At 41.2% G+C, this 26,653-nt stretch overlaps 1 protein-coding gene across 1 annotated transcript in view; it reads right to left on the minus strand.

Annotated features, from left to right (window-relative positions):
• Nucleotides 1-26,653, minus strand: part of SLC2A13 (solute carrier family 2 member 13) — a 98,691-nt gene that overhangs the window by 36,315 nt on the left and 35,723 nt on the right. The window contains exons 4-5 of the mRNA XM_079994218.1: nucleotides 22,727-22,835; nucleotides 2,474-2,637 (exon numbers count right to left, since the gene is read on the minus strand). Of these exons, the coding sequence (XP_079850344.1) occupies nucleotides 2,474-2,637; nucleotides 22,727-22,835 (273 nt within the window). The remainder of the gene's footprint in view (nucleotides 1-2,473; nucleotides 2,638-22,726; nucleotides 22,836-26,653) is intronic.

Here is a 26,653-nt window from a genome sequence, read left to right on the forward strand (position 1 = left end):
CTGTTTTCAGAAAAACAGCAAACTGACTTCTTTATTTAAAAATGCTTGAATTACTACAGGGTTTCAAAAAAGCAACTGGAAATTGAAAACAGTCACCAGCTGAGAAAAGTTAGTTACTCATTGTTACTGAAAATTACTGTTTCCAAAATGCTTTACATTACTAGCTCTTACAGTGGTTTAGGGCAAACAGAACAGGGTATCTCTTGGAATTTTAAAATAGAAAGCACAATCAAATCAAAAGAAGACAGCTAATTAAATAGAAGCTGTACAGTGGTGCCTCGCAAGACGAAAATAATCCGTTCCGCGATTCTCTTCGTCTAGCGGTTTTTTCGTCTTGCGAAGCAAGCCCATTGACGGCTGAGCGGATTAGCGCTATTAGCGGCTTTTAGCCGCTTATCAGCTTAGCGGATAAGCAGATAAGTGGCTTAGCGGCTTAGAAAAAGGGGGGGGGAAGGAAAAAAAAGTCGGAAAAACTCACAAGACATTTCGTCTTGCGAAGCAAGCCCATAGGGAAATTCGTTTTGCGAAGCGCCTCCAAAACGGAAAACCCTTTCGTCTAGCGGGTTTTTCGTCTTGCGAGGCATTCATCTTGCGGGGCACCACTGTATTTGGTATTTATTTGTTTTGGCTTATATCATGCAAACCTATGGCTTACCAAGAGCATGCAGATGTGGAGGCCATGGAGAGCTGCTCACAGCCTTTCTTCTTCCTTTCTCCCTTTTACTGCTGCACTATGCAGAACCAGGTCAACATTTGGCTTGGTATGTCATCCAAACTGGGTTCCACAGGTCAGCTATCACCTCACGATCACAAGCTGTAGCCAAGGTTTGTTCTTGGCTCCAGCTTGGGGTTGAGGAGAGAGCTTACCCACAAACTGCAGTGCAGACACACAAGCCAAGCCTTGGCTTTGTTCAGGAGGAATGAAAAAGACCAGCAAAGCAGCTGTGAGCTCTTCTCTGGATGCCTGTCCTTTCACATGGTCTAGGGAAGTCTAACTTTGGTTTACCATGTTGTGTGAACCAGGTCTAGGCATACAACAGTGAACACTAAATAAAGATGAACACGCCATAGCTAGTTCACTTATCAATGCAAACCAGGCTGGATAAAAACTATTTACACGGGCAAATTAATTTAGAAACTCTTAAGAATTTGCACAGAAGACTGAGAGTTACATTATTTTACTGTGCAACACTGTTATCAAGCTTAGCTATTACGAAGTCTTACCATTCTACATTGTTACTTAAGAAGAATAGAATTGTAGAGTTGGAAGGGACTGTAAGGGTCATACAGTGGTACCTCGGGTTAAGTACTTAATTCGTTCCGGAGGTCCGTTCTTAACCTGAAACTGTTCTTAACCTGAAGCACCACTTTAGCCAATGGGGCCTCCTGCTGCCACCACGCCGCTGGAGCACGATTTCTGTTCTCATCCTGAAGCAAAGTCCTTAACCTGAAGCACTATTTCTGGGTTAGCGGAGTCTGTAACCTGAAGCATATGTAACCTGAAGCGTATATAACCTGAGGTACCACTGTATAGTCCAAGTCCCTGCAATGCAGAAATCTTTTGCCTAATGTTGGGCTCAAACCCACAAGCCTGAAATTAGGAGTCTCATTCTCTAACAACTTGGCTATCCCAGGTCTTCGATTCATAACTGCTTGTTACTGGTTGCTATTCCTGCTCCCGAGGCTAGGAACTGAAGCAATGGATCCAAGTTACAAGAAAGGAGATGCTTGTTAAACATCAGGAAAAGCTTTCTGGCAGTTAAGAGCTGTTTGAGAGTGGGACAGATTCCCAGGAGGGAGTTCCAGGTGGACTCACCTTCTTTGGAGATTTTTAAGCAGAAGTTGGATGGCCATCTGTCATGTATGATCTACAGTGGTATCTTGGTTTAAGAACAGCTTAGTTTATGAACAACTTGGATTAAGAACACTGCAAACCCGGAAGTAGGTATTTTGATTTTTGAACTTTGTCTTGGAAGCAGAACACATTCCGCTTCCTGTTGAGTGTGTTCCATTTTTAAATTGAGTCTCCTGCTGTTATGGGAAAGCACACCTTGGTTTAAGAATGGACTTCCAGACCGGGTTAAGTTCGTAAACCAAGGTACCACTGTAGTTTAAACTCCTGCATCACAGGAGATAAGACTAGATGACACTTGGTATCCCTTCCAACTCTACAATTTTATAATTTGATTGCTCACATGCTTATGGGGGCATATATGCTTAATACCTTTCATTCTAATCCTGCAGAGAGGCAACTCATCCAAAAGAACCCCAAATATGCCACACCTGATCAAGCAACTGAACATAGGCCTGCCGTTTCCTACAGACCTGCAGACCCCAACTTGGCTTGTTAATTTAAGAAGCTTTAAGAGCAATCTTCTGCCATCGTTACTGCATTTCCCTGTCTCAATAAACTTTCTTCTACACAGTCCATCTTGGCCTGAAACAACATGTCACACAATAATGAAAGTTGTACCTGCTAAGCTTCCGAGGGTGAGTTTTCGCCGGCCCACTTTCTCAACAAGCCAGACTCCAACAAGAGTGAAAATGAAATTAGTGAATGCTGTCACTGCAGCAAGCCAAATTGCAAGCCGGTCATCTTGAACACCGGACATCTGCATAATGGTGGCACTGTAATACCTGAAAAGTTAAATAAAAGAGAATAAAAAGCATTGCCCCTGATTTGGTCAATGATAAAATGATTTCATATATGGGTTTTCATTATGGAGAGTACTGTATGAGGTTTCTACATTTGGGCAGTTACAATGTTTTCTTTTACAATGACACTAAGGAACTGAATACGTCCTGTGCTTTGCTGGGCAGCTTGACTCGGGAGACTCCAGAAACTTGTCGCTTAAAAGGCTCTGAAATTTCCAACACATGTCCTAGGAACACTGTTCTCCTGACACTCACAAATCCTTGTTGCTTTGAGGCCAGTTGGGGACAACACTGGAGAGATCTTCCTACAGAAGAACATGAGAAAGGGATGGAATGTTGCCATGGAGAACGTGACACCAATTAAGAGTGTTAATTCATAACAAATTTAAGAATTAAAAACTCTTAATTGCTATTCTCCACTCCTGTAAGAAGGACAGATCCTGAAGCTGAGGCTCCAATACTTTGGCCACCTCATGAGAAGAGAAGACTCCCTGGAAAAGACCCTGATGTTGGGAAAGATGGAGGGCACAAGGAGAAGGGGACAACAGAGGACGAGATGGTTGGACAGTGTTCTCGAAGCTACCAACATGAGTCTGACCAAACTGCAGGAGGCAGTGGAAGACAGGAGTGCCTGGCGTGCTCTGGTCCATGGGGTCATGAAGAGTTGGACACGACTAAACAACTAAACAACAACTCCTGTAAGTTAAATTATAATTTCTATACTACCATTCATCAGGGAATCACAAGGCAGTTTACAATATAAAAACATAAAAATACATTCCATAGTAATAAACAAAAACAGTTTAAAGGGGCATATATTGTTTAATCAGCCAAAGGCCTGGGAAAAGAGGAATGTTTTTGCCTCGTGCCTAAAGATATGTAATGAAGGTGCCAAGTGAGCATCCCTGGGGAGAGTGATCCACAAGTGGGGAGCCACTGCAGAAAAGGCCCATTCTCATGTCGCCACCCTCTGGACCTCTTGTGGAGGAGGAACACAAAGAAGGGCCTTTGATGTTGACAAAAGGCTACTCTCTTCCAGTGTCTATACTGCATTCAAACAAAATGTGTTGCTGTTGCAGGCAATAAAAGTTCTTGTCACTAGTGGGTCTGCTGAACAGTCTATTTAGTACACATTACAAAATAATAGAATTTAACAAGTGCTATAAACTTTGGGGGGGGGGGGGTGTCCCGAAATCTTATGCATAGACATGACAAATTTAAGCTAACCTTTAAAGCAGAAGGATTCATCTTTGTCCTAAACGGCTGGTAGTGCATTCTTATGACAAGATTGCATGTCAAATTTCAAAATGGATTTCTAAATTACTACTACAAATGCTAGCACTGTGAAATGCTTCAGTGAGAATTCTTTAAGCATTCAAGTTCTTGATTCCAAATTGCAAAATCTTTCAAGTTTTGATGAAGTCACCAGCAAACAAAATGCTGCAGAGTCCAGCTTTCATTTTAAGTCTGTACCTCATTTGTATGAAATGCCATCTCATCAACACACAAAGATTTTATGATCCAAAGAAATGTAATGGTTGTGATCTTTTGTTCTGCTATAGATGAAATATTCTGGAATCACCAAATCATTTCTATTTTACCATCATATAAAATACCAAAGGATGCTGGTACTTTCAAAGCCTTTCAGAGCCAATTCCTCTTTCTGCTCATGTTTTTTTCCTTATTATTACATTAGTCCTCCTCCTGCTTTCAGGGCAGGGGTCTGATTGCAGATTCAATTTATCCGTGCTTTCCACAAGAAAACTGTGACAAAGCTTCCATTTAGCCTCCTATTCACAAGAAAGGGTCTCTATTGTTTAGACACAATCTTAAACCATAGTGAATTCGTCCCTATCTCATATGCTCCCTTCTTCCCTGACACAGCCATGAGCAGATTGACAGGGTTTGCATCTGTTTCAAGATAACCAGAATTATTCATTATATCTGAACTCAGAAAAGCAGTGGTTAATCTTAACTATAGTTTAAGGCAGGGATGGGGCCCTCCAGATATTATTGGATTTGAACTTCCTTCAGCATGGCAACACATGGAGGACCACAGCTCCTGCATCCCAGTGCAAGACTAACCAGAGTTGCCTGAAAGCAGAAAAAAGAGCTTCCAATCTCTTTGCAGCTACACCAGAGCAGCAGGAAAGGGAAATATGGGCACTCCAGCCTTGTGCACATAATGCTAAGCCATAATTATGTCTGGAATAAATCACTATCAGTTCCTGATTATGACAAAAGTCTAACTGATTAAACTTAATTTTCAAGCATAGTTGGCAAACAGACAGCTGCTACCTGCTCAACTAAGGACACTTAAAAGAAAAGCTTTTCTTGATAGAAGTCCTCTCAGATGCTCCAACTTTTAAATTGAAAAAGATTCCAGTAGACAAGCCATGGCTCCTTGTATTTCTCAGAGTTGGTAGCAGAGACCACCAGAGGGAGCCCTCACAATAAACAGTATACAGTGGTGCCTCGCAAGACGAAAAGAATCCGTTCCGCGAGTCTCTTCGTCTAGCGGTTTTTTCGTCTTGTGAAGCAAGCCCATTGACGGCTTAGCGGATTAGCGCTATTAGCGGCTTAGCGGCTTAGTGGATAAGCGGCTTAGCGGCTTAGAAAAGGGGGGGGGGAAGGAAAAAAAGCCCGCAGGAACTCGCAAGACATTTTCGTCTTGCGAAGCAAGCCCATAGGAAATTCGTTTTGCGAAGCACCTCCAAAACGGAAAACTCTTTCGTCTAGCGAGTTTTCCGTCTTGCGAGGCATTCGTCTTGCGGGGCACCACTGTACTTCTGAGGAAGTGGTGCTTTTGAGACACTCTCTCACCCATAAGTATCAACTCTGTATGTAGCACAAGCAACCATGCTTTCACATGATGGAAAGAACAGACTAAGTACCCTAGGCTAAGAACACAATTCAGGAACACTGGAACTGGGACAAAAGAGGCAAATTAGACAAAGGCTGAAAGGCGGACCTTTAAAATGTGTTTACAGGAGTGAAAAAGTAAATTTTATATATCAATGTATTTCAGAACAATCGCCACTCTTTCCCTTTTTCAAATTTCCTACTCACTACATATTGACATTTCAGTAATATGCGCTTGTTAGTCCCTTTCCTCCTATGAATTACATCTGGCTCAAAATTACTGCCTGCAATTTTTAATCCTCAATCTGAAATCTTAAACTATTTCTTTGGATGTCACTGTGTCACTGCAGGTAAGAGAAAGAGGAAATCCCAAATGTCAGTATCATTCATAATTTAGATTTTCTGTTTAGCTCTTCAAACTGCTGGATATGAAACCCAAACAAGTGAACGCTGTGCTTCCTCAATGAAATCGATGCTGTCATCCTCTTAGTTTCTTAACTCTGTAATTCTTAATGAAGTTGGCTTTTCAGTGGTTTGACAGACTTTTCAATTACAGTTAAATAGGATGAATGTTCCCAGTGCAAAACCACCTTTCAGCAGTTACAGTAGTTTCTCTTTCAGAGACATGATACTGTTATATACCTTTTACAATGCAAAAATAGCAAGAACAATTTTTTAACACATTAACGCAGTTTAGGAAAGCGTCTAGGAAACCGCTTTCCCCACAACTTGTAACTCAACTGCGAACTCAGCTCAAGGCAAAATGATACCACAAGCAGCACTCTTAGCAAAATTGTTAAAGCTTTAGAAAAGAACTGAAGCAGTTTTATAACTGACTCATGTACCTTTTACTGCCTTCACAATACCAATTCTTATGGGACTATTTTATCCATTTGACTCCAGAAAAGGTATCTTGTAGAAACACAGTGAGATACTGAAATTCAAAATGCTGTTCAAATATGACTGTGCTTAACCAAATCAGGTTTATGTTGTTAATATATACAATTCCTGTCAGAATGAGAGGGGAAGATTGAAGCACACAAGTCGGTTGATTCACATCATGCTAAAACCCTGTGTCTGAACCCAACTATTGGCTATTCTTCGCCTCCATTTCCGCAAATCAAAAAACAGTGCTGCTATCTTGCAAATTTTGCAACCATTGAGCCCAGGTTAGTCTCACACAAACCAAAGGAACATTTTACAAGGCAGTGATATATGACAAGAACGAGAGGGGTGGAGGGGAGAAATCACTGAACTGAAAGTGTTCCATTTAAAGCTTGGTAACTGAAAAAAAAAAAAAAAAGCTGAACGTAAAGAGTACAGTCCATTCATTATGTGCAGCAAGATATTTCTTTCCTGAGTAGCAAAAACTGTCCCACAACTGTTTCAACACGTGAGGTTAAAAATCAGTTTATCACACACACCAAAAGAGTCTTGTAATATACTAATGGATAGTGTATTTAATATAGTCATGCATACTTACTTTCATGATCCAGTAAAAGTAAACTATATTTCTTAAGGATTAGCGAATTTATTTTTTCCCTTTAGGGCAGATGAGGCTAACTTGTAACGCTCTGTTGACCATGCTAGGTGTGGCTGATGGGAGTTGAACAGGTTAGCTACTCCTGCTTAAAGGTAACACATTCACCATCTTTCTGGGCTTTTGACCATGCACATCCGTGACTGTATAAAAAAATTTCCTGAAGTTCTGAGAAGAAAGCAACACACACACTAGCTCAGTTCAGACCATCCCGTAGCCCAAACCATGATATGATGGATCAGGAACAAGCTGATGGGCCATATACTACCTCTCTCCACTATATGCAACTCCACTTTCTATTTCCTGACTTGATATTGACATCCTGCTGTGATGTCCCAGTTAGCAAACTATGCTTTACTGCTTTCCATTCAAACCAGAACCAGAAACCCTTGGTTTGGAGCATCATCTAAATTGCTTCAGTAACGCTTTCTGTGACAATATAACCATGTTCAATCCTTAATGTGGTTTTCGAATCCATTTGCCGGGACAAAATCCTCGTCTAGTGGCTACCACCTAGCTATTTTTAAACTCTTCCTTGATGTTCCAGTGTTTTGGAGCAAGATAGCTTGATAAAGGTGTAGCCATGTATGAGTATCTCTTAGTTCAAGTCAAGTTTAGGCAATCATGCTAAGCCACTTGACTTGTATCTCTTTTTTTTACTTCTACCGCTTTCATCAGAGTGCTTATTAATCTTTGCTACTCTTCTCTCAGATGTGGCGTGTCTTCCTCTGCTGCACATCTACACAATCTTTAAACAGAATGGATTGTGCCTCATCCATTCCAGTACTCCGTTGTATTTATTGCTTTTGGTGAAAGGTCTTAGCAAACACACACAGTTACGAGAAATAAATAAATGAATACAATAATATGAAACATTAAACCAACTTAAGGGCTATGTTCAGGTGGAATTTAATTGCATACCAACAATCCCAGGTTGTGCAACTAACACTTATTTGGTGCTCTTGTGTAGCAAACCCCCTTTCCACCAAAACTGAACATTTTGCTGAAGGAGAGTGTCAGGAAAATGTGCTAGAAAGTTGGATAACCATTGCTTGACACAACGTTTTATAACCTCCCGGCAACCAGAATGGATGCTCAATCTAACCTTGTCTAACCTCCCCACAAACACTGTTGAACATTTGTTTGAACAAACAGGAAGTCTGAAAACAATCCAAGATTATGTCACTACCGTGTGTTAATCACCAGTACTGATTGAAACACCACCGTTTTATCAGCTGAGGCAATCTACTGCACAGTAAATAGACACCTCTCCTATAAACCTTATCCTAATTTCTTAGTGACAATAGCAAAAGAGGGCAACGCAGTGGGCCACCTATTTATTGATATCATTTAGCAAAGAAAAAAAATAAGTCAACTTTGGTGAGAAATTGTTATTATTATTACTGGAAATTTTATGATGCAACTAAACAAACCGTCAATGGTGCATTACCCACAATATAAATAAGACAACAAGGACATAAAAAAACGAAAAAGCAAGAAACATGTCCGCACTCAATAAAGAAACAGGCAAGACAACAGGACACACCTGTGTACTTCTACTGCTAGATTGGTATGGTTATGCTGGTGAAGTGAAGGCCCAAGACAGGTGTTGATCATCAAGTGAGCTGGGCACAGGTGCGCTGAAGCGAGCTACCACCATTCCTGTGGAGCCTCCTTTTATTGAGACAAATATGCAAACCAAGGCAGATACATTTTGGGCTGTGACCTTTACACATCTTCGGTCCCGAGATCGTGGGGTGGTACAAAGTTATTTTGGCACCTGTTTCCACCGCGTGATTTCCCCCTTGCACGGTGTATGATGAAGGAGACAAAAGGTCTCAGAGACAAAGGTTACAGACAGGGCACCGCAGACTGCTGAGACCGCAAAAGGTCAGACAGAGGGAACGATGTCCTAGACAGCCGTGACTTTGTCTGTGAGGGGGAGTATGCTATGCACCCCAGGGTCACACGTGCAGGCAGACTGTGGCTGCCTGCTGGTGGAGAAGTGTGCTCCCTCCGGACCCTACTCCCCACTCCGCGTTCATCCCTACACTTCAATCCTGAACAGAACATTCACAATATTCAGGCATTCTTGGTGGGGACATGGGAGACAGCCTTATCAGTGGTCTGCTCCTAGACTTCTGGGAACTCCTTCCCTAAAGAAGCTACACCAGCTCCCTCCTTGCTGTCCTACTGGCAGGTGAGTACTTTCTTGTTGCCACAGGCTTTTGGGAACTGATTGCTTTTAATTAAAGAGCTGGTGCCCTGCTGTTTTTATTGTAGTCACTGGTATGTTTTTAAACGGATCTTATATATGTATATAGTTTTAATTCTATCAATTGTATTTTAATTACTGATTTTCTGATTTTTTTGAGAGGTTCTTGTTTTTAATCTGTAAGCCGCCTTGAGTCCCATAAGAGAAATAGGCGAAGTACAGTGGTGCCTCGCAAGACGAAATTCGTTCTGCGAGTTTTTTCGTCTTGCGATTTTTTCGTCTTGCGAAGCACGGACTTTGGAAAAGCTTCAAAAATCACCAAAGTCTTCAAAAACCTCAAAAAAGGCTACCACACCGCGTGCTATGAGTTGCTCCTCGAAGTGAATGCACGGTTTTAAGAAAAAGGAAACAAACTTGCAAGACAAAGGAAACAAACTTGCAAGACGTTTTCGTCTTGCGAAGCAAGCCCATAGGGAAATCCGTCTTGCGAAGCAACTCAAAAAACGAAAAACTCTTTCGTTTTGCGAGTTTTTCGTCTTTCGAGGCATTCGTCTTGCGAGGTACCACTGTATAAATAAACGTATAATAATAATACTACTACTACTAATAATAATAATATACATTGTAATGGACTAAGAAAAATAAATTCCACATCTGAAAATTAATTGTGGTGACAAAAGCATACTAGAGGCAATACATCTAGAATAAAGACACCAGACCTCTCCAAAAAGGAAAATTGTACAAAGAAGCCACTTTGAATGATTATTATTCAGCACCAGAGGCACTGTAAAATCTCATGGATGAGATTTTTCATGTTCAGAACACACATCCCCAATACAAAAATGTTGGGAGTGCTAGAAAGCCCCTGTGCTGTTTTCAATGATAAGCTAGTCAACACAGTGTGTGCTGTTATTTGTGGGCAAACTAGTATTCAACTCAAACATACCTTTGAAAGCTAGAATGATCCACTCCTTGGAGTTATTGACATGTCAAATCAAAAGAACCTGGGAGGAGCAAAACACCTGCCTCCTGATTCTGAGGAAGCCATGCTTTGGGCTTAATGTTATGTGCAAATGTGGTCGTTATGTTCATCTGTCTTTTACTAGAACCCCAAGTACCCAGTGCAGAAGACATGCACTGATGCCCTTTTCATGAGTTTGAGAACCCTCAACATTCGCCAATGAAAGGCTCCCCATTTCAGATAGCTGCCTCCTAGTGACAGAAGGGAGAGTAGGTCATGCCATGCATATTTTGTTTTGTTTAATATTCAATTGTCACAGTGCAGCTAAACTAAAACTGTGTGGATAAGGCCAATATATAGTTTGGTCATTAGGTGGTACTGGACTAAGTTGGAAATGGGCAGAGTTGGAAATGGTTTCCTGTTCTTATTTAAGGTATATAACAAAACTCTTGTCTAGCTTTAGGACTGGTAGTTAAATAAAGCCATGGTACCTTAAAATTACACTTTCTATGTCCCCCTCCCCCCTGCCAACATCCCTTACTATGATGACATAGTAAAAAAAATAGAAAAGACTGCACAATTCCTCAACATTATGAAAATGCATTAACACACAGTCTTCTTTGCATACAGAGCGTTATCCCCTAATGAAATCATTCCCTTGAACCAAATTATTCTTGAATAGCATAGTGAAGGTATTTAAAATTCCAGGAACACTTCAAGTTTAAGTTCACACACAGAAACCATCTCATTATTTTCTCCTTTTTCAACTTTTAATTAAATGTGCTACATCAGTAATATTTACCTTGCATAAATTAACTTTTAAAAAGAAACACGTCTAAACTTTTAGGACTGCTTAATTAACATCAGTAAGAGCCGCCAGCCTAAAACCAGACAATTCCTGGGAATACTGGTTTTCTTTTCTTAATCAAACATTGAGATATTATATTAGACTAATTATATATAAAGAATATAAATGCATATCTTTAGGTGCCCACTAATCTTAAATTTTAAAGCAACAGGCATAGTTGTTAGTTCTGAATAGCATTTTTGTGTATGTGAATATTTATTAAGGGGACGCGGGTGGCGCTGTGGGTAAAAGCCTCAGCGCCTAGGGCTTGCCGATCGAAAGGTTGGCGGTTCGAATCCCCGCAGCGGGGTGCGCTCCCGCTGCTCGGTCCCAGCGCCTGCCAACCTAGCAGTTCGAAAGCACCCCCGGGTGCAAGTAGATAAATAGGGACCGCTTACTAGCGGGAAGGTAAACGGCGTTTCCGTGTGCTGCGCTGGTTTGCCAGATGCAGCTTTGTCACACTGGCCACGTGACCCGGAAGTGTCTCCGGACAGCGCTGGCCCCCGGCCTCTTGAGTGAGATGGGCGTACAACCCCAGAGTCTGTCAAGACTGGCCCGTACGGGCAGGGGTACCTTTACCTTTATATTTATTAAAACATTTAGAACCCACTCTCTATCCAAATATTTCAGGGTAGGGGCACACTAGTAATTAAAACAATCCAACTACGAATCAGGAGTTGATATAAGAAATAACTTTAACACGCAGTGACAATCATTACAAAACTAAGCTGTGAAACTAACAGTTACTAAAGCTTCAGTATGCTTAAATATCGTAGTGTAGATTGCTCCCATGGTCCTGAGTAAATATCATTGCAGCAGGCTGTGTACAATGCATTTACTAAATACGTTCAGTGGGGCCAAGAGGTGGCTTGACCCCGAGTTTTCATGTTACTCACATACATTATGAAAGAGCATCTGGGTCATGCATTTCTTCAGCATAGTTGCCTAGAGACTGTTTCGCCATCTGCAGCAACAATCTAGACCCGTGCAAGAAGACATCTGAAGGCAGCCCTGTTCAGGGAAGTTTTTAATATGTGACATTTTAGTGTATTTTTCATCCTTGTTGGAAGCCGCCCAGAGTGGCTGGGGAAACCCAGCCAGATGGGCGGGGTACAAATAATAAATTATTATTATTATTATTATTAAAGGCTTTTATGCATTTACTTAGGCATACATGAAAACCGCCTGCAAGTCAGGTTACATATTGCTATTCCTTTGGTCCTCGGATATTATCTACCACTCACGACACATGAGGAAGAAAGTGAAGCTATCCATTGGGCAGTGAAGGTTAATGTATTATACTTTCTATGTATTACACAACCTGGGAAGGTAGCCCATATAGCGGAAGGAAAACTCTGATCCGAAACCTCTACTGCCTTGAGGAATTATCTTCAGGAGAAGAAAAGGCTAAATAGTCAATTCTACACAAATCCGGAGTGGAGTCCCTAAAATAGTTGGATGGCACCTTGTACGCCTCCTTCTGGCAACTCCTGCAGCCCAGCTGGTGCCAAACGTATTGCTGTGCTTTCCTTTGGACCACATCAATGAAGCCAAGAGGGGGGGGGGGATTTTAGTCACCTGGGCAGCCCAGGACCTGCATATACCCTGCCCAGGCTTGGACTCTAGGGGGGTCACTTTGGTGCTGCTAATGCAGAAGTTTGTCTTCGCCCCCCAGAAGCACACTCCATTGTCTTTCGAGAGACAGTTGCCAACACCAACAATTACATAAGAAATGTGCCACAAGACCAATCAAATTTATTATTCTGTGCTCTCAAGACACAATGTAAATGAAATCAAACTGAACTGAGTATCATCCCCACTTTCGCAGAACTATTAATATCCCTGGAATGTGGGGGTTTTGGTGATGATGTAACTCATAGAGCATCAGTTTTTTATGCAGAAGGTGAAAATGTCCTCTGTCTGAAACACTGGAGAGCTGCAGGCTCCCAGAATAAATAAAACTGAGCTAAATGGACCATTGGTCTGATTCAGTATAAGACTACAATCAGACCTCTGTTCCCGAACGCCTCCATTTTGGAACATTTCGGCTCCCGAACACTGAAAATCCAGAAGAAAATGCTCTGGTTTTCGAATGTTTTTCAGAAGCTGAACATCTGACATGACTTCCGCTTCAGTGCAGAAAGCTCTTGCAACCAATCAGAAGCCGCACCTTGGTTGTCAAACGTTTCAGAAGCCAAACGGGCTTCCAGAATGGATTACGTTAGACAACTGAGGTTTGACTGTTCTAATTTTCCTAAAATTGATGAATGTTTAGGTGGGGGTGACTGCTGGATTCTAAGGGCAAGTGAGTTGCTTGAAGTGTTGAATCATTTTTGTTGCTTAAAAATTCTTAAACCTACACTTTCCCGGAAGGGTTATTTGATTTTACCACACCCACACCAAACATTAATTCAATCTTGGGGGTATTTTTGCCCCATCCCCACAAAATGTACCAAAAATTACTATTTAGGCCCCGGTAGTTAACTGCATAGTAATATTAATGTGTATGCCATCTGAGTACAGTGGTGCCCCGCAAGACGAATGCCTCGCAAGACGAAAAACCCGCTAGACGAAAGGGTTTTCCATTTTTCGAGGCGCTTCGCAAGACGAATTTCCCTATGGGTTTGCTTCGCAAGACGAAAACGTCTTGCGAGTCTTGCGAGTTTTTTCCCTCCCCCCCTTTTTCTAAGCCGCTAAGCCGCTAATAGCGCTAATCCGCTAAGCCGCTAATAGGGATGCTTCGCAAGACGAAAAAACCGCTAGACGAAGAGACTCGCGGAACGGATTATTTTCGTCTTGCGAGGCACCACTGTACTAATTTGGCAGCACCCGCTCCTGATACACACAAACTTAAAATGTTTGCTTCTGCTCCATCTGTTTTGGCATATTATTCAGTGATCATGGGAACCTACAAAGAAAATGTCTGGCAGCTACAAATCCCAGAATTTAACTTTTGGAAGTTACGATCAAGAACAGCCAACTTCCACAGCCTTGTTAATTCTCTCAGGATGCTTCATTGTATACAAATCTTGAAGTAGCATCATTCCCTCTGTTTCTGACAATGCAATCTATACCTTCAAGCATTCCAAAATGTCCCTTCCTAAGGTCAGGAGGCTGCTCAGAGATGAGGACTTTGAAAGCATGTGCTGGCCAGTCCATGGTTCCCTCTCACTTAAAAGGAAGGGTTATCAAGGCAAGGAACAGGTTGGCTAATAGCCATCCCAACTTTCCGGCGTCTCTCCTCAAAGAGAATGTGTAAACCTTCATTCTTTACACCAACATAAATTGTTTAGGGGAAATCTGAACTGGAAAAGGTTTATAAGTAAGTCAAATCCAGGGTTGTCACCTTATTGCTATCTTTTGCAATACAGAATGTGGAAAATCATGAACTATTAGGGGATTTGAAGAACTGGAAGGGAAATGGAGTAACAGAATTGAGGCAAGTCTACAGACAGATGGGTGGAAGGGTTAGGATTCTGGTGGAGCCAAGGCCAGCACAGGCCCCAGATTCTTTTCTTTCTTTCTTTCTTTCTTTCTTTCTTTCTTTCTTTCTTTCTTTTTTAAAAAGGTTGACCAGACATTTCTGAAGAAAGTTAGCACACAACATGCAGATGTAGCCATTATGATTTAGCACTCAGGCAGCACAATTGCAAATGACCATCGCTTAACCACTGTTGCTAAGCATTAAGAGGAAGAAATGTGGATGCCCTCATCTGTGATTTAGGAAGGGTCCCTCCCAGAGCTGCAAAAGAAAGAAAGAAAGAAAGAAAGAAAGAAAGAAAGGAAGGAAGGAAGGAAGGAAGGCAGGCAGGCAAGAGAAGGAGGAGGATACTGGGGTATGCTTGTCAGAGCACCTCCCTCATTATCATTTCATTCATTCAATGTGCTGTCTTTGCAGAATAAAACACAACTGGTATGCTTTACTCAGAAGTAGTTCTGTTGAAATAAATGAGGCTTCCTTCCTACTGGGGGTAAATAATATGACAGGAATTTCAGCTTTTGCCCACTATATTTATTCATGTGTGTGTGTTTTTCTGCACTTATTTTTCTGAACATGTCTTTCTCAACTCTGCATTTAAGCACTAGACCCCAATCTGCATATTTTGGAGCACATTTTAAAGACTCCTTGACAGAAATGAGCTCTTCAATTAAATCATTAAATTAACTGGCTCTGTATCAAAAATACTACAAATCCAAAACACAGAAGAAGCCATAAAGACACGGCCAAATTAATTTTAATCACACTGCCTCAAGTATGCATATGCTTTCTGCACTCATTCACCCTCTTGGATGCATGGATGCTTAGAATAAAAAAAGGTAAAGGTACCCCTGCCCGTACGGGCCAGTCTTGACAGACTCTGGGGTTGTGCGCCCATCTCACTCAAGAGGCCAGGGGCCAGTGCTGTCCGGAGACACTTCCGGGTCACGTGGCCAGCGTGACATCGCTGCTCTGGCGAGCCAGAGCCGCACACGGAAACGCCGTTTACCTTCCCGCTGGTAAGCGGTCCCTATTTATCTACTTGCACCCGGAGGTGCTTTCGAACTGCTAGGTTGGCAGGCGCTGGGACCGAGCAGCGGGAGCGCACCCCGCCGCAGGGATTCGAACCGCCGACCTTTCAATCGGCAAGCCCTAGGCGCTGAGGCTTTAACCCACAGCGCCACCTGCGTCCCTCATGCTTAGAATACACACAACCAATAAACTACACTGGTTAAATTAGTGACAACAAGCAAGAGGTCATTGGACTCTCATCCTGGACTCCGTGTCTGTAACTAGGCATAATTATATATTAAATCCAAGTGGTCACAGCTCCACTGTTCTATCATGCATAAAGAATAAAAGTATGTGAAAAGGGCTACTGTATAGAAAGATGAGACTATCGACACAGCATTCTGGGATATATTCCACTGCCCCCAGGTTGCAATCCCTCAATCATCTTTGCTGAAGCAGACCCAGACGGAAGAGAATGATGTGATTCAGGAGGTACTGCCTAAGGAATGAACAATAAACTTTAAATACAGACAACACACACACTTCAAGGAGATCAGCATATTATCCGTGGCACATTTCAGAGAGCTGAAAAATTTCATCATTTCAAAAAATCCCATTTGGATCTGATCAATATCAAACTTTCATTAAAAACGCTGGAGCTATATGTGAATGCAGCAGCTTTCTGGCTTTCATTAGAAGTTTTTCAACTTTATGAGTGTGGAGAAATTCTAATCACAAAAGTGAAAAATACCTTAAAATATAATCCATTACAAATAAACCATTGTCATAATTTCATCAAATCAGGTTATAAACTAAATATTTGGATTTGCAAAAGACAATATTTTAAATAATTGTTGCAATGCAAATAAGGATTAATAAAAGTGTTTTGCTCTTTGTGGCAACTCTGACCTTATCACTAAATATAATTCAGGAATGATTAAGAACTCAGTTATTTCATTATTGCCTTTATGTTAATCAAAACCATCTCAATCATGGGCTCAAAGGGGTCCATCATCTAAGACTGTGTATTCTGGAAGTTACACAAAGGGATCCAAGTGCTGGAAAGAAGGGGGGAATCCTAGCAAATATGACCAATGTTCAGGGTCAATGGGGGTTGTAGTTCAGCAACCTAAAGAGCTCCACACCTATTAGAATTTTAAAGCCTGCAGAAAATGACTGAGGCTGTAATCTTATTCAACTTAATTCAACTTGGAAGTAAATTCTATTCAACTTAATACGTTTACATGTAGTTTACATGTAGAGGATTGCACTATAAAATGTTGTTGTTTTTTATTTCAGACTCTTTGAATGAGATGCTGCCCAAAGAGAAAATTCTAGACAGTTTTGCTTGACCTGTGGTTTTTAGTTTTTTAAAAAATAAAGAGAACAGTTGCTATAAGAATTTAATATCTCTGTTTTTGTTAATCACTGCAATATATTTAATTTTTATATATTTAGTCAGGCAAAACGTAACAGCTATTTCTACCTCTGAGCTACAGCTTCCTTATCAGATTATTTTTCTCACATGAGAGAATGATTAGATCTCCAAACTTAATTAATCCCATAGGAAAAAAGGAACAAAAAGGAATATACAAAGATGTTTTGCAAAAAAAGTGTTCACCTCTGAAAATGTAGTAGTCCAAACCTACTTATGTTTCTGAACAATTCAGTTGACTTTTACAAGACTACTTCAAATCAAAATATATGTGAAACATTTTCCAATTATGTGTGTGTCACTCACAGCAACTATTCTACTATAATGGACATATTTAAGATGAAGTAGACACAGCAAGAGGAGGGTGAAATGATTCAAAATGAGAGCATATTTCCCAAGAGAACTGTCCTATTTTACTAATAAGCCACACTCCACTCCCAGGCACATTACACGCATCACATCTCATAATGCATTTCTCTGTCTGTGTATGTGTTTTCTAAATGGGGGAGAGGAACTCCACATATAAACTTGTTACAGGGTAAATGGTAGGAAGTAATGAATGCTGAACAGCAGGAGTCATTTTCAAAGCTGCTGGTAGGGCAAGCAGTGATCCCATCCAGAACTACCACATCTGCAACACACTTAAGTCCTGGATACAACGGACGTATCAAAACACAACCTCCAGGAGCCCATGGTTTTAAGATTTCCAAAGAAGGCAAACCTCAAGAGCAGCAGAAGTCATAGTGGTCCCTCTTCACTTTATATGCTGAAGACATATAAATTAACATGCTATCTAGACTGTTCAGGAACGCATGCATATGAAAACTGCCACATGATTTATTGTTAGCGTCACCTGCAGCAACCAAGCAGGCAACTTGCTGCACTGGCAATAATCCTCCCTTCTCCAAGAGCCACCAAGGTCATAGATGTGTTACTAAAGGACCCCTGGGCGGTTAAGTCTCGTCAAAGGCGACTATGGGGTGCAGTGCTCATTTCACTTTTTAGGCCAAGGGGAGCCGGTGTTTGTCCACAGCTTTCTGGGTCATGTGGCCAGCATGACTAAACCGCTACTGCATGGAGGACTGTGACGAGTGCCAGAGTGCACAGTGGTACCTACTAATCTACTCGAACTGGTATGCTTTTGAACTGCTAGGTTGGCAGAAGCTGGGGCAGAGTTGGCATAGAGGAGCGATATTCCTTCCTCCCCAGACTCTCTATACCTTGCTATTCAGGCAGGTACCTTCTCAGAGACTATTCATAAGCTATCAAATCACATGTAAGAGATATGTAAAGAGAGCTCTTCCTACTTCTTGTTCAGGAGAACTGATAGGTAAGATGTCTTTCAGGGGTAGATTAGAAAGATACGCAGTTCCCAAGCTGGATAGGGAATTTAGTTTCTTGTGCAAGAATAATATTTTTTTGTCATTTCTAGCTAAGCTTTAATATTTTTCAAAAGGTGTTAGCCAGCTTATATATTGCACCGAGGGGTGGGAAGAATAAAGAAATGCTACAGGCAACATTTTGTTGAAGCATTAAGAATACAAAATACCACAAGGGGCACTATCCTCTATCATATTTTAGTCTGATTTTTGAATGGATCCTGTATCCCTTTCATCTTGCTATTGTCGTTGTAGAGCAATACTGAAGGAGCGTCTTAAAAGTGAGAAGGTTCAGTTAACACGAAAAGTCCGACTGTGGGTTGTCACAGTCGTCAAAGAAATAAACAAATATTTGTGGACTATTAATTTAATGCACAACGTGCATTGAAATAAACTGGAACCTATTTGGACCAACTGATATAGCAAGTCTCTTCTGCTAACTGCCTACGCATTTTATAAAACATATAAAGGAGTTGCCTCCTATTGGAAAGCACACCTCAGTCAGAAGATAAAAGACCTTATTTTTAAAAGACCTCCTGGGGTAGGAAAGCATGTCACAGGTGCGACTATTTTTCATCAAGTCCTGCCCACTCACTTAATCTTGGTGTGAGATTGTTTCTTGTTAAACTCCAACTGAGTTTGGTTACCTAGATATGTCAGTCTCTCACCAGCAGAACCTGTTTTGACGCTCTCAAAATAACGGTGACTAAAATCCACAAAGTGCAAGACATGGTGCCATTTGCTATAATAACTTTAGCAGGATATTACACAAGGGTTGCGTTCAATTCCTGCCAACCATCGTCAGATTTCACACTGACCATCTTTCAAAAGATTTCACCTCAAGGCAAATGCTGTTCTCCCCCCCCCTTTTTTTAAAGGAAAAATGGGTTGTATAAAGTGCAGTATTTATAGCTCCAACTCCAAGATGAACAAATGAGTAAACATCCTGATTGATCAGTGTTTTTCAAAACGTATGAGAAACGAGCCCAAGAAACCTCCCCCACAACCTCATTAACAAATTTATGAATTTGGCTTACATCAAGTGTGCATTTAAATACGGAAGACTAAAGTGACTCAAGTGACAATGAGGTTTTTAAACATACCTACCTTCCATACCTTGCTCTTGATACAGATAATGTTGGCTATGTATTCTTCCAAACATCAACAAATATCTGATGAATAGTGGGAAGGATGCATAGGAATATTGTCAAAGGGAAACCGATTGACTGAACATTCCTTTTTTTTTAATGGAGATGAATTTCAGCACCTCAAATCTGGCAGGCTGCTATGTTTGAAAAAAGCAAGTCGTTCTCTCTCAGTTTTACTAATTATCAAAGCTGTGTATTACAACAAAGCCTTTGGGCTCTCTCCCACAAAGCACACACTCACAGCTTTTTGATCGTGCAGTGAAGTTATAATGCTGAATTTGTGGCATTAGAGTTATTACCAAGGCAACAGGCTGAAATCAAATAGTACTATGACTTCCTGGCAGGATCAAGGAGGAGAAATGGCTGGACTGTGAAAGACTCACACAAATGGCTTAAAAATAGGAACAGAGAAGAATACAAAGACACCAGCAAGATACATTTCTCCCAAAGCAAACTTATTAAGTCTGCAATACTACTGAATTCTTACACAGATCTCACAGCCACAAAAATATATGTCTGAAATGTAATCATTAAAATAACTGATAGTTTTCATATTTAAGACTTATCAGTTTCTTAGGGTTATAAGTACAACATTCCTACTAATTTCTACTAATTTTGTACGATTTCATGCAACATCCTTTTGTTAGAGTTTATCAGCAGGTCATTTAATCTCCTAGTCATTTGACATTTGAATATCCTCACTCTGATTTACAGTTTTCAATTATACTTCCTATCACTGAATCCCCACGATCAAGTGTCACATTATGAGGATGCAAGTCTGCAATACCAATAAAGCATTTCTAAATGACCTCCACCATTAGAATGACAATTACTGTCCTGTAAGACAGGAGTTTCCTATCTCCAATACCCTTCCCAAAACAGACTAGATTTTGCCTATGGCATTCTCCTGGTTGTTTGTTTTTAAACTTATTTAAGACTTTGTTCACGTAGTAATGCTACCGGCTAGGCTGCAGATATAATCTTACATGATGCCCGTCCACATAAAAATCACTGTATCTGTCAATGAGACTGGGGTGGGGTGGAGCTGTCCTGAGCTTCTTCCAAGGGGCACAGCACCTTCATTTGAGAGAATTATTGGCCCCACGTCATCTATCAAGTGGAGCCTTAAACCTTGTCATTTCTGGTGTCACTCAGACTGCTACACCATGTCACAGTAAGAAGCCTAGGCTGTAACCCTTCTTTGTGCAGGGATATTAGGATGGTTTATGGAGCTACATTCAAGGATGTTAGCCCAGTCCCAAGTTCTCAACACAGGTTCGCCACACCAGTGACAATCAGCAGGCATAAAATGAGCCAGAATAATTTTTGAAGATCGTAAAAGTTCTGCAGGCAAACTAATGGAGTCAGAGTTCAATTAGGATTTAGGGCGCAGTTCCACTTGGTTGCAACTGACAGAAAAGAAACAGTTAGTCCTCCTTTATCAGCTCAGCTGGGTCCAAATGCCATTTGGTTCCTCTTCTATCAGAACCGTGTCCATCAGCTGCTATTCCAGCTGGTTGTTATGTAACTTCATTACATAATAGCATGAAAGAATTGGTACCTGAATTTGCTTATCTTCACAAGTCACTGTTATAAAAATGCAAACAAAAAGTAGTATATAGGAACACAGGAGGCTGCTTTATACAGGCTGAGAGCATCGGTCCATTAGCTCAGCACTGCTTAAACCGACTGGCAGCTAGTTGTACAAGGTTTCCAAAAAGGAAACTTTCCCAGCCTGTGATCTTCTATATGGAAAGCAGATTCTCCACCACTGAACTATGATCCTTCTGTACAAAACATGTAGTAAATATAATGAGACCAGTTTCTTCAACAGCTGCACATGGAAAAACCTTGTTTAGCACATTTCCCTCCCTACCCAACATGCAAAAGCGATGGTTCACTCTGCTACCATGGTCCTCATTTAAAATACAGTCAACTGGAAAAGATATGGCAGAAGGCTAAATGTGTGCAGTGCTGCATCTTTAGGTTAGTAAGCCATTAAAATGTATAGGTCATAGAATGTGCTGAAGGTTACCAAGCAGTCTGCTGTCATATACAACGATTTATATCTAGTAAGGCGACAGGTTTTCAATCTACAGTATCAAAGCATTTTACAGTGCAGGTCCCCTAACATACATTTGTGTGTGTCTGTATCTCAAACACCAAAAAAACAAACTGAGGGGAAATCAATTTACACTGAATTGTGTGCTTCTAATACTTGGTGCCTAAAGATTTACTTAATAAATCCACACCAGAGCTGCTGTAATGCATTTGAGAATTTAAGAGGTTTTTCGCAGTAACTTCCGCCCTTCTCCACTTCCTCATTGTCAACTAGATCTGTTCCATTCACAGTCTGCAAAAACTACTGCTTGGTAAGGCGTTTCTGATCTAAGCACATCTGTAAGTTTAGGATAAGCAAAGTCTGCTAATGAGTACCATAAATCTTACAGGGTTTCAATATACTTCCAAAGAAAGAAAGAAAGAAAGAAAAAAGATTTGGACCTACTCCAACTGTGTTTTTTCCTCAGGAACTTCAGATATTTTCTCATTTACCATATGCACACATCACATTTTCAAAGTAATTTGATGCCAGCCCTACACTTTGTGGATTTTGTTTCGCCTCGTAGGGAAGCATGCTTAAATAGGCGCACTGCAGAAAAATCTGCTCTGTTACCTTGAACATTAGTCTAAATGCAGTTGACAATGCATTTTCATGCAAAATTTGAAAAGCACACATCTAAAACAAAGGAGAAGGTCCCCAGGGATATGCAAAACAGAAAACCACAGGAATCTACAGAACAATGTAAACAGTAGAAAAGTAATTATTAAATTTACAAAATATTATTACATGTGAATGTATATATAAACTTAAACAGTTGCCACTGTTGGGTAACAATTACAACAGTATCTCCAAACATCTCAAATTAATATGACAATATTTCCTGCACTGCATCCCATGCTTTATCACAACAAATGGAGAGTTTCTTACAAGTGGAGTTTGTCAATTTATAAATCACCTTTATACTATTTCCATTGTTTCTGGGCTTCCTGACATTTTCTCTACTGGTCACCCCTCGCCCTCTATACTATCTGAAAAATATACATGTCACTGAAAGCTTTTTGTCTATTTTTTGTTGTACCAAATGAAACATGTTTTTTAAATAAAAAAACCAAAGTTGAAAAAGTGATACATACATGACTGTGTTAATACCTGCCAGTTGCTGGAACATTTGTAGACCACAGCCCACTATTAACTCTCTTCGAGTTGGAGGATAGGTCAGCATTCTGCAGATCACAGGTCCAGCTTGAAAAAGTAAAGAAAAATGAAATTCATTACATCAATCAGTACTTCCCATTATGGCAACCAACCACATCCCATATTTTGAACTTTTTCACACGCTTTTCCACAGCAGATTTCATACATTCTTTATTATGTATGGTAGATGAATAACTAACCACAGATCAAGTGGTTTCAAGACTGTTGTCATGCTGGGACTTAACAATCAATGAAATAAAATGTTTCAAGCCTCTGGAAGACAAATGATATATAAAGGTGGGTATTTCAGGAAAGCAGAAAGTCGAAAATGATAGTGCCATCAAATCCACATTACAAATGGCTTACAAAATTAATTAATTTCAGATATATATGCAACAATTGTTCATATACTGGTCTAAGGGTAAGAATTTAAATTAATAATTTTCCAGTAACTTTAGTTTAATAAATACTGCAGGACCTGAAAGAAGGGATACACTATACCAGGGTTTCCCAGTCTTAGGTCTACAACTCCCATCATTCCTAGCTAGCAGGACCAGTGGCCAGCGATTATGGGAATTATAGCCCAAAAACATCCAGACACCCAAGTTTGGGAGACCCTATGAGATACAATACCAGCAGGGAAAATGAAAGTTGGTTAATTATACAATTGCTGCTGAAATCTATATAAAAACCAAGAAGCACTAAGGTTATTTCTCTATGCAATTTCCTTATTAATTTTAATGTCTGTATTTTAAGATTAGCAATGCAACTAAAATCCATAAAAATATAATACTATAGCCATTGCATACTCACGGCAGGTTTTATAATTCAGATATTGCTCTAATTGTTAAAATTATGCATTGTTCTATAATTTTAAATTATGGCACTATTCCCCACATATATAAAACATCAACATGGTTGATTATCTCCGGTGGGCTAGGGACAAAGGTGAGAGCTGTTTCCTAGTTCTGCTGGATCTCTCAGCGGCGTTTGATACCATCGACCATAACATCCTTCTGGACCGTCTTGAGGGGCTGGGAGCTGGGGGCACTGTCATACAGTGGTTCCGCTCCTTCCTCCTGGGCCGTGTTCAGAAAGTGGTGGGGGGGATGAGTGTTCTGACCCCTGGGCTCTCACTTGTGGGGTGCCTCAGGGTTCTGTCCTCTCCCCCATGCTTTTCAACATTTACATGCAGCCGCTGGGAGAGATCATCAGGAGGTTTGGGCTGGGTGTTCATCAGTATGCGGATGATACCCAGCTCTACCTCTCTTTTAAATCAGAACCAGTGAAGGCAGTGAAGGTCCTGTGTGAGTGTCTGGAGGCGGTTGGAGGATGGATGGCGGCTAACAGATTGAGGTTGAATCCTGACAAGACAGAAGTAATGTTTTTGGGGGACAGGAGGCGGGCGGGTGTGGAGGATTCCCTGGTGCTGAATGGGGTTACTGTGCCCCTGAAGGACCAGGTGTGCAGCCTGGGAGTCATTTTGGACTCACAGCTTTCCATGGGGGCACAGGTGAAATCTGTGTCCAGGGCAGCTGTTTACCAGCTCCATCTGCCTGCGGACTGTCTCGCCAGAGTGGTGCATGCTCTGGTTATCTCCCGCTTGGACTACTGCAATGCGCTCTACGTGGTGCTACCTTTGAAGGTGACTCGGAAACTACAACTAATCCAGAATGCGGCAGCTAGACTGGTGACTGGGGGTGGCCACCGAGACCATATAACACCAGTCTTGAAAGACCTACATTGGCTCCCAGTACGTTTCCGAGCACAATTCAAAGTGTTGGTGCTGACCTTTAAAGCCCTAAATGGCCTCGGTCCACCCCCATCGTTCTGCCCAGACGCTGAGGTCCAGCGCCGAGGGCCTTCTGGCGGTTCCCTCATTGCGAGAAGCAAAGCTACAGGGAACCAGGCAGAGGGCCTTCTCAGTAGTGGCGCCCGCTCTGTGGAACGCCCTTCCAGCAGATGTCAAAGCGATAAACAACTACCTGACATTCAGAAGACATCTTAAGGCAGCCCTGTTCAGGGAAGTTTTTAACGTGTGATATTTTAGTGTATTTTTGGTTTCTATGGAAGCCGCCCAGAGTGGCTGGGGAGGCCCAGCCAGATGGGCGGGGTATAAATAATAAATTATTATTATTATTATTATTATTATTATTATTATTATTATCTGGTGGGAGGGCATTCCACAGGGCGGGTGCCACTACCAAGTAGGCCCTCTGCCTGGTTCCCTGTAACTTTGCTTCTCATGAGGGAACCGCCAGAAGGCCCTCAGCACGGGACGCTCCTTCAGGTATACTGGACCGAGGCCGTTTAGGGCTATAAAGGTCAGCACCAACACTTTGAATTGTGCTCGGAAACGTACTGGGAGCCAATGTAGGTCTTTCAAGACCGGTGTTATGTGGTCTCGGCGGCTGCTCCCAGTCACCAGTCTAGCTGCCGCATTCTGAATTAGTTGTAATTTCTAGGTCACCTTCAAAGGTAGCCCCACATAGAGCGCATTGCAGTAGTCCATGGGAGAGATAACTAGAGCATGCACCACTCTGGCAAGACAGTCTGTGGGCAGATAGGGTCTCAGCCTGTGTACCAGATGGAGCTGGTAAACAGCTGCCCCTGGACACAGAATTGACCTGCGCCTCCATGGACAGCTGTGAGAAGTCATCAAGTTTCTCAAAAACTCAAAAACTGAATAGATGTGGTGGTACACACATCCTTACCATATACAGCAGGATGAGTGCTTAGTATACTAAATGACAGAATATCAGTCAATTCTCTTCCAATCAATAAGATATAAGAGATGTCTTCACTCCCCCTGCATTGCTTGTTGGTAAACGAAGCAGCTATTGTTTCTTCAAACATTGCTCCTCAAGGACCTTCCCTAAGCACTCTCTTTTCTTGTATTATCTGTTTGCCTCCATATATAAAACCATTTTTAGCATGCCTTAATTATACATGCTGAGGGCTGGAGAATTCACCAAGAGAAATAAAAGCGGCTGCGGTAGCTCAACCGTCTTCAGTACAGTGACTCCTAGGTCAATATATTCACAAGAGATTAAATGCATGGCATTCAGACAACACTGTCCATGAAGTTCGGCTCAAAATCAATATTTATAGGGAATAAATTATACGTAACCTTAGATATGATTTTTTCTACTTGCTTAACAGCATTCATTCGCTACCCAGTAAGGTTGATTCACTGTTATATTAAGAGACAGTTAACTGCTGCGTTTGGACGAAAGGTAACACAAAAACCTAACTCATCAGCCTCAAATTTATATCTCTCAATTGTACCTTTTAAGGAGTCCAATCTGCTCACCCTACCAACGTTTTAGGATGCAGGTAACTGACAACTTATGTTTATTTAACTTGTGCGCATTCAGCTTTATGCACTTGGCAATAAAATAGGTAGGTAGGTAGGTAGGTAGGTAAGAAGGAAGGAAGGAAGGAAGGAAGGAAGGAAGGAAGGAAGGAAGGGGGAAGGCCAGGAAAAAAAGACCTTGGCAATCCCTCCCACCCCTGAATCCCATGCACTTTGCTATATGTGATTTTGAGTTTATGCATTATCCCCGAAATGTAACCCCAGTGTAAGTTGAGAATTGCCTGTACAAGAAAGTTCACTTTGCAGATTTGACTCCAAACAGCTCTACTTGAAAACCAAATGCAGCCTTTTAGCCCATTTTACCAATGCCAGCAATTTACTTCACAACCACAATTTTATTCTACCTAGGCAGAACCATATGTTACCCTTCTTGAAGCCAATTTATCACTAAACAAAATCCAATAAAGTTCTCATTAATGAACGAAAGCACTACACAATTCCAAAACACATTAGCAACTGCAGATGAGAAGTTTTTATTCCCATGATATGT

Source organism: Podarcis cretensis, assembly GCF_951804945.1.
Source record: "Podarcis cretensis genome assembly, chromosome: 10".
NCBI lineage: Eukaryota > Metazoa > Chordata > Lepidosauria > Squamata > Lacertidae > Podarcis > Podarcis cretensis.